General features: G+C 35.5%; 1 protein-coding gene across 2 annotated transcripts; it reads right to left on the reverse strand.

Annotated features, from left to right (window-relative positions):
* Window positions 1–2124: 2124 nt before the first annotated feature.
* Window positions 2125–5620, reverse strand: LOC102621823 (probable WRKY transcription factor 31). 2 transcript variants are annotated; one of them, XM_006467340.3, is made up of 7 exons: window positions 4966–5620; window positions 4674–4778; window positions 4390–4560; window positions 3855–4277; window positions 3631–3744; window positions 2867–3495; window positions 2125–2561 (listed from the first exon to the last, which is right to left on the reverse strand). In XM_006467340.3, the coding sequence occupies exons 1-7, from the start codon at window positions 5338–5340 to the stop codon at window positions 2522–2524; spliced, it is 1857 nt and encodes a 618-aa protein (XP_006467403.2). In that variant the 5' UTR covers window positions 5341–5620; the 3' UTR covers window positions 2125–2521. The 2 variants fall into 2 exon arrangements, with proteins under 2 accessions (XP_006467403.2, XP_052290524.1); XM_052434564.1 differs by having other exon boundaries at window positions 2125–2614.
* Between the last annotated feature and the right edge of the window lie 3781 nt (window positions 5621–9401).

The raw sequence follows: 9401 nt of genomic DNA on the forward strand, positions 1-9401 counted from the left end.
AGCGGCAGAGAGCTCGGTCTTGAAGGAAGCAGCAGCGGCAGTGACCACAAGATGATAGGATTAAACGAAAATGAAGCAAAGGTCCGTTTCTGTGGTTTGGCAAAAGAAAGGAAAGGAAGAAACATGGGTTAAACGCACGTTTTCAATTTTATCAAAACGGTGCGTTTTAAATTCGGGGCGCGTTTCGGGGTTAAAAATCAGGGTGCATAGCAGCACTCTTTTATTTATGGAAAATGATGTTTGCCCCGGGTCAAACCCTGGGTCAAACCCCGAAAATAACTTAAACGGCGTCGTTTTGATTATTATTATTTTCTTTTGGAATACTCCAAAACGATGACGTTTCTGATGATATTTTGAGAAGAATAAAATCTATCTTCCTCTTCGTTTTCGTTTCTTCGTTTCACCTGTGAAAGAACAGAGCAACAGAGATCCCAACTTGGTCTTGTTCCGTTTGACCGTAAATCTCTTCATTTCTTCGTTTCTTCGTTTCTTCAAATAACGGCAATATCACCCAAAACAAAGTTTCATGCAATGTTGTAGAAAATAAATTATGATTTGAGAACTGAAAAAATAATATGAGAACTGAAAAAATGAGACAAATCAAGAATATGAGAACTGAAAAAATTAATTCAATGTTACAATGTTACAATGTTCTAAAAACGAAGGCCAACTTCCTAAAATAAAATTGAAAAACAAAATGCTACAATGTTAATCTTTGAAAATTAAACTGAAAAAATGAGACAGTACCGAAAAAAACAAATCTTCAAAAATTCAAGCTTGGCACAATGTTAATCTTTCGTCCAAACTCAGCTTTCAACCGTCCAAATTCAGCTTGTCCAAACTCAGCTTTCAACCGTCCAAATTCAGCTTGTCCAAACTCAGCTTTCAACCGTCCAAACTCAGCTTGTCCAAACTCATCTTTCAACCGTCCAAACTCAGCTTTCAAGGACACATTTCGCAGCCGAAACTCAGCTGCTGTTGGTCTTGTTCTTCAATGGGTACGAAACGAAAAAGAAACTCAGACGCTTTCAACTCAGCTTCCAAGGACAAATTTCGCAGCCGAAACTCAGTCGAAACTCAGCTGCTGTTGGTCTTGTTCTTCAATGGGTGCGAAACGAAAAACAAACTCAGATGAAGAGGATGGAGCTTTAATTAGTAGATCTCGTTCTGCTGTCGATGAGTGCTCCGGCTGTGGATCTTAGTCGAGGATGGAAGAAACGAAAAAGAAACGAACAAACGAAAAAGAAAATAAAAGAAAACGACGCAAATCATTCAATAAACAAACGAAAAAGAAAAAAAAAAAAAAGAAACGACGAAAACGACGCCGTTTAAGTTATTTTCGGGGTTTGACCCGGGGCAAACATCAGCACTCTTTATTTATTTTTAAATGTAATTCACTTTATGGGGATTTTTGTGAGGATAATGAAAGGGTGCGAATAACATCACTCCAAAAAAAAAATAAATAAATAAAAACAATGGGCCCCAAATATTTGCGGATCCAATTACGGGCCTTAGGTTTAGTTCATACGGCCTTACATAAAGGAAAATGTCAGATTATTGATTATACCGTACAATACGCTACTCTGGTTACCAAATTCAGTTTGGCTTCTCATTAAATTTGATATAAATCAACTGTAACCCAAAATGCCAGTTGGAATGGCCGCTTCTTCCCCACATATGGTCCATCACATTGTTTACCTCGAATTTCATGTGATCATAGAAGCCAAATTGGACCAAAAGTTAATTATTTCTCTCAAAAAAAAAAAGAAAAAAAGAGTCAGGCGGCCAGACGTCTCTTAATTTAATTTAATATTTTCACCCCCCCTCTCTGGACCACATACACCAAACGAAAGAAGTACACTGAATTAGAAAAACAATTTTAGAAAACAAGTCAAGAATGAAAACCATGCAAATCCCTAGGGCTACACGCACATGTGCTTGCATGTGCCGTCGCAATCGCACGATACAAAGTCGTAAATAAACACAGAACAAAGCCGTTGGTGAAGAAGTTAAGTTAAAGAAGATCGATACTTCTCAAAGAAACAGAAGATCGATCATTGCAAATTGGTAGTGTACGGTGGATTAAAAAAATGTACGGTGCGACCCACAAAGTTCCACGTTCCGTTTTCCCAGAAACAAAAATATTATTCAATTTCAACGATTCCCATAATGAGATTGATTGGCCCTGGCTGGCTGAACGTGATCTCAATCAAAGTGCACGGAAAGTCAACAACGTATCTGACTTGTCCAATTAAACAACTTTATCTTGATTACAAAAGAAATTTATTCACGAAACAACTACTACCAAACGCTTCTTTATTGAATGAATTTGACCTCCCCAAAAGGCCAAATTGATTGGCCAACGTAGTTGCCTGGAAGTATCTTTCAATTCGACTGTTTCAGGTTCCTTTAATCAATAATCACTTGCGTGTCAAATAGTATAGCCGTATTTTCTTGACCTCTATCCAATCCGCAGATGCTTAATGACTTGTTTGCCTTATACGTCTGGCTTCCTTGTCTCTCAGTATTGGAAGAAGAAATTTGTAAAGATAATGCAACTCCTACGTAGATAGATTGATTTTAATCATTGAAGAATTAAGTACGCTCATTTTGTCTGTTTATTGGGAAAAAAAAAAAGATTGAAACAAAGTTATTCATAACGAAAAAATAAGAATGAATGGAACATTTTTTTTTGTGTTCTAATTACCCTCCCCCACAACAAAGGATAAAGAAAAGAAAATATGAACATGTTTGCATCCCCTAAAAATAAAAGAACTAATAACATGAAAACATTGATTAAAAGTGAAAAAGAAAGAGCTGGCCCATCTCTAATTTGATGAGAAGCTGTAAAGTTTATTGGTGTTGCCTGTTGTTATTATTGGAGTTGTTGCTAAAAGGATTTTGTGCACCGCCAATAATGGAAGTGATGGCGGCGGCAAGAGCTGCAGTGAAGTTTGGATCAGCTGTGATGGCGGCCGTGGCGGCACTTACAGTGTCAGCCAACTGCTGCGGTTGTTGCAATGGTGGAGGTAGAGTTTGATGGCTACCCGATTGAGAATTAGACCCAATATTTTGAGATAATTGTAGACCTGAGAATTTTGATTGATTGTAAAGGGCCTGACCAAAAACTTGAGGCAATTGAGTGTTTGTGACAGAGGCAAGATTTTGTGGCTGGCCTGGAAATTGGACTTGGAATTGAGCTGCTTGCCTTTGGAGTTGTAAAGGGTTTGGTGAATGAGTAAGGTCTAATGTAACTGTAGGAAATGGGGCAGAAGCTGAAATCGTAGCCATGCTTGATGAGCAAGGAAGAATAGCTCTGGCTAGCAAATTGGGGTTCATTATCCCATCTGCACTCGACATTGATCCTGAAAGTAACATGCTAGCAGCAGCTGTTGTTGTTGATGCCATTGCCATTGCAGCAGGAGGTAAGGGATGATTGTGATTGCCTTCATAAGTTGTTATCAAAATCGTCCTATCTTCCGCACAACGTTGAACCTGCGAATTACATATACACACACATATATTTAATTGTTAGATTAATTAATTAGCTTCCGGTAGCTAACTTAATTTATTAATAACGATAATAATATGACACAATGAACTGCACAGATGAATATTAATGAAACATACTTGCTTACGAACTGGGCAACCAACTGCCATTGTGCAACGATAATAAGCTCGAGGACAAGGATTTCCTTTAGCCATTTTTTGTCCATATTTTCTCCATTGACATCCATCAGTGATCTGAAATTAATTAACTAAATCAGATAAAAATTACTCTATTTCAAGTCAATATTCATAAGACAAGTGAATTTTTTGTAGCGCTATTAATTAGAAACGTATGGTATATATACCATGGGAGCTTCTGATCGAGCACGAACTGAGACACGGGCTTTTCTCATGGTGGCCTCATTGGACTGATCAATTCCTTTAGCAGAACTCAACTTTTGAACTTTGTTATTAGGGCCCCATCCCTGTGTTTCAGATTCCGGGCTCTCTTCTCTTCCAATTCTTTTGCCATTAGAGTTCTCTGCAGCAGCAGCAGCAGCAGCTTGATCATCGAAAGAAACTATCTCATTTTTACCGTTGCTATTAACGTGCTCCTTTGATGCAGCTTCAACAATGTTCGGTGGGGTTCCTGATAAAGTTCTTTCCTCATCAGATGAACAATTAGAAACCTCGTGATCAGTCTCAGCGGAAGGCCCCAGACCGATGAATTGTCTAGGCACCATTACTTGGTCATCGTGCTTTTTGCCTTCATCTTTTCCTTCAACAACCTAATTATAACATTTTATTTATTAAATTAAATTAAAGAAAATTAACATGTTAATCAGCGATTTGAATAAATTAATATATATATATATATATGAATGGATAATCAATAATTACCTCATGCGCTTGGTTGCTTTCAGGGGCTCGGCGATTTTCTTGCTGCTGTTGCATTAATGCAATAATATGCATCTGTAGTGCATTGTAATTGTTAGTTACTTGGCTAAGCATGTCTCTTAACCTTTGATTTTCTGTATTCATTTGTTGCAGCTCCACTTGCAATTGAGTCAACTGATGAAATAAACATGAAAATTATTATTTTAGTAATTAATTAAAAATAATCATATACATGAAAAAAAAAAATTTGAAGAGAATTTTGCATATTTACTTAACTTTTTAATTACCTCAATTTTTGTTCGTTTTTCGTCCGCATGATCAGATGAAACCCCATCATCAACCGTTGATTGATCGCTTCCAGTGTTAGCGGCAGTAAGTAGATGCAAGCCAGTCTGTTATATCCCAATTTTTTTTTAATTTAAAAAAAAAAAAAGGCAGGCTTTAATTATAGATTCTTTTTTATGAAAATACTACGTAACAAGAATGGAAAAGGAAAAATTCCTCCCTAAAAAAAAAAAAAAAGAGAGAGAATAAAAAAGGAAAAAGAAAAAGAGTGCAATATTAAGTTAAGGTTCTTACATTAACATCCAAGCCAGTTCTGTGACGAAGTTGGTCGTGAGAATTCTCTTTCTTGATGTGAACAGAATTTGTTGTCTTGTTACGATCATCTTCACGATGATCAGAGATAGAAACCCTGTTCTTGTCATCGGAAAAGAAGTCAACTTCATCAACAGCCACCCGATTATCATCAGACGAGGAGGGAGCATTACTATTGTCGGAGGCCGGAAGCTGAAACATTCTGACAGAAGCTGAGTCAGCAGCACCAGAAGCAGCCATGTCACGGTTTGTTCTAAACCTTGCTAATGATGGCTTTGGCTTGTTGCTTGTGAAGAAATTCAGATTACTAACAATAGGATGATCAGAATCAAGTGTGAGACCCCATCCTTTGTCCATAAATATAATTAAATTGAAGAAAGTTAATTAAGCAAAAGCAAAAGCAAAAGAAGGGAAGATTTAGAAGAGAAAGTGGAACGAATCGAGAGAGAGAGAGAGAGTTGGGTTAATGACGTTGTGTTTGTCCAGTCTTTGAAGTCTTTAACCGGTGCAATGGGCTCGCCTATTAAAGGGGTTTGGACGTAGACTATTTTCGCTCATTCATTGAGTTTTTAGATTGGATTTTTCAGAAATTGTTGGGATTTTCTCATCTTACGTCAGTCCCTGCGTCAGTAAGCCAGCTGGCAACTGGTCCCGTACAGAGAGAGAGAGAGAGAGAGAGAGAGAGAGAGAGAGGAGAGAGGAAAGTCCTCAACCGGGTCGGGTTGGGTATTGGAAGAGCATGACGCTCTAGAAAAAGATACATTACAGGGGGTGGGGGAGGGGGAGGGGGAGGGGGATGGGGAGGTGGGGTTTCGTCTACATTTCGTCAAGAAAGTTATTGACTGGTTCTTAAATCTGAAGAAAAAAAAAAGGTGAAGAGAAAAGAAAGAAATGAATCCCACCTCCCCCCGAATGGTGCGGCGCGTTCCACGTGAGTAAAAAGAAAAATAATAATAATAAACTAAACTAAACTAAAACGAGATTTCAAAGTAATGAGCCAAGTCAACGAATTTGACGGCCCGGCTCTTTCTGGGTGACTGGTCACCGGGTGGGGCAGTATCCAAGTCTAACTCGGCCCCACGTCACCTCTTGCACTTTTAAAGCATCACAAGGCCCACGTTTTGGATCTTTCGATATGCAGCACCGGGAGCCGGGAGCCGGGAACCTCGTTGACTGTTTATTTGTGGGACCGCGTCACTTGATTTGACGTTTTAGACTCTTCTTTTGTACCAATGCATGAATCAATTTACATGTGTTATGTTTTCATTCGTTACTTTTTTTTTTTTGAATTACATGAGACTAATGTTCAGATTACAATTTATATTATATGATATTTACAATTGATATTTACAATTATATAATTATTGGACCTAGTTTACATTAATTCTTATATAGCACTGCCTATATTTTACCTCTCTAATATTCGAGTGTTGTCTACTCCACTCACATTTTGAAAGGGAGAAGACTGCATTCACTTAATAATTAAGGAAGAAAATAAACCCCTACATGCATCGCGGGGGCTCGAACCGCTGCGCTCACAGTTGTGAGTACATGATCCTGGCCACTGGGCTAAGGCCCAGTTGGTTCATTTGCATTTTTACTTATAGTTATCGCGTGACTAAGTGTAAGTATTACCTGGATAATAGGTATACAATCAATTTCTTTTTTTTTCTTACGAATTATTGATGGGATAATTTATATATATCATTTCCCAAAATGTAGATAACCTGCACACGCAATAACAAACAAGAAAATGGTGGAATGGGGACGAAAGTGGTCTCCGACGTGCCCACTCTAATGCTTAAGTAAGTAGAGTGCTTTCGGAATTGAAATCAAAGTGTTTTAGTTTGCTTGAGCGATCATACCTCTTCCATGGTGATTTTTTTTTATCTTAAAAATACTTTAATAAAGAAGAAAATGGAGAATGATTCTCATAGTGGGGGGTGTGATTCCCTAATTTTTGGGGGTGTTGTGGGCGTAGTGGCTTTATACCCAACTACTTTAGTCATTTTTTCAGTTTTTTCTTTGTGATATGGATCATCCCGACATTTTAGCCTTGTTGATTTGGCAGTTTTGACCTAGTCACGATTTAAATCAGGGTTTCCATATTTTCCATCTTGAAGGTTCTGAAATTCCCACTTGACAAATTTTGCCCTTGGCTTTGAGGGATCCAATTTTTCTCTCGGGAGATTCTTACCTTTTTGAGGTGGTATTAATCACCAATTACCTTATCAACAAATATTGCCCAAGTGAATTTTTAAAATAAATTATATTTTCAACTATAATAAATAATTGTTGTATAAGTTACTTGTATCATTTAATATTTTATATTTATGGTTGTAACATGTTCAATATTTATCCATGTCACCATAACTAGGTGTTGTTGACTCTTTATTTTATTTTTAATAACATCCATTGCTCTTGCAATGTTCATCACTCAAAAATAAAAAAGAAAAAAATCAAGTTTTTTATTTGAACTATTGACAAGTGATTTTGTTAGTAATCATGGATCACTTATTGGTAATGTTTTGAGTTGGATTTATAATTTTTCAGACTTAGGTGGTGTGTATTTTTTGTCTGAAATTTGAATAGACCTGAATTAAGCTAAATTTTAAATAGAGCTGAATACCTGAATTTGAATGATAGTTTGTTTCTTTATTTGAATCGCTAAAAATAAATATTATTGTTATTTTTTAACTTAAAAAAATCTAAAAACGAATATGTTACATTTTTGTACTACAAATTATAATATGAAATAAATAATAAGCATATCAAAGAAATATACATAAGATAATATATTATCATAATATAAATCATGTTTAATTGAATGCAATCCTTTAATATTCTTAATTAGTATATGTTAATCTCTCTTTCTCTCTCTCTCTCTCTCTCTCTCTCTCTCTCTCTCTCTCTCTCTCTCTTTCTCTATATATATATATATATATATATATATATATATATATATATATATATCACAAATTTATTGATGCTTACATAAATTCTATTTGAACTATTTTACATCAATTATGTGATGATAAATTTTGAATATGTGAACTCAAAAACTAAAATGGTTAAATGTAATTATAAGCATTGGGTTGAAATCAACTATCATTAATATATTAGAGATTTGAAGTATTTTCCCACTCAATTGGGTAAAGTAGTAATTTAAATGTATTAAACACTAAGATGTATTTCATTTTTAATTTCAACCTCAATTTTTAAATTTTTTTTTTCAGAAAAACTAAAATCTCAAGTGTTAATACCTCATTTTTACCCCCTGTAATGTTTCTCTTGAAATTTTGTTTGTGTTGGAGACAAAAAGATAGCGAGTCAATGACTTGCATTGTATATCCCAACAGAGAAAAGCTTTATACGTCAAGCTTCATTTCCTTTAACTAACACCGAGCTTTTTCAAAGATTCAACATCAAACCCTAGAATGGGAAATACGTCGGCCTAAATTTGACAAATTTGATTTGATCAATCAATCAAAAGACTTAAAACCCACTTTCAAAATTGTATGATGATACCGTACGGCAATGCAATTGTTATTCAAATTTCCTCCCTTCTTAAACGTTAACCTAACTGGTGGGCACGACTTAGAGGATTCATCAATGCATGACTATGGCCTGTGCATGGCATTTTCTTATTCAAATAAATAAATAAATAAAAAGTATATTGTTCAAACTTACGGCGTCCAAAGAAAGGAAAAAAAAAGGATAAAATTAATGAGAATAAAAGATATTCTCCAATAAGATCCATTTTTTCATTCAAAAGGTTACAAGAAAAGTTGTGTTTTGTTCACAAGTTTATATTAAACAACAGGTTCTACAACGTGGCATACGCTAGAGTTTCAACACTGCAAGAGCAATATTTCTTTCCTTAATTTGTCAAAATAAACATGCGTCTTGGTTGAAAGAAATTGAGGGTTCAATTTGATTTTCTCAATGAATGATGAAAGCTACATACTGGTTGGCAGATTGTTATTTTATATCAAACTCAACGGTAAAAATATGATGAATATAAATTAATATATAGATACATTAAACTACGAAGAAAAGTACTAAACCCAATCTCCCGAACATGCATGAAAAAAACTTCTAAAACCACCGACTTGTTATAATGTAAAATAGTCAATAACTTACACTTCTAATTTCGGCTACTTGCATCTGGAAAATGAAAAGAAATTAAAAAAAAAAAGGAAAGAAAGAAAGAAAAACAAACGATCAAGCAAGCAAACCGAGAGACGCCTTATGATGATATAAGATTAATAACTAATAGTCAAGATATAGCTTCTAATTAAGTCCAAAAAATATGAAAGCAAAAATTGTTCTATGTGCTGTCAACGGATGCAGGTATCAATATAAAAACATCATCATCATCGTCAATAACGTTTAGGCTCGTCAAGTACGTTCAGTCC

The sequence above is a fragment of the Citrus sinensis genome, chromosome 2, assembly GCF_022201045.2.
Source record: "Citrus sinensis cultivar Valencia sweet orange chromosome 2, DVS_A1.0, whole genome shotgun sequence".
NCBI classification, from domain to species: Eukaryota; Viridiplantae; Streptophyta; class Magnoliopsida; order Sapindales; family Rutaceae; genus Citrus; species Citrus sinensis.

Coding starts and splice junctions, on each gene's coding strand:
- LOC102621823 (XM_006467340.3), bottom strand. CDS start 5,340: ATGGACAAAGGATGGGGTCTCACACTTGATTCTGATCATCCTATTGTT. Junction 4,561..4,673: donor AAAAACGAACAAAAATTGAG/GTAATTAAAAAG, acceptor TTATTTCATCAG/TTGACTCAATTGCAAGTGGA. Junction 2,562..2,866: donor AACTCCAATAATAACAACAG/GCAACACCAATA, acceptor CTATCTACGTAG/GAGTTGCATTATCTTTACAA.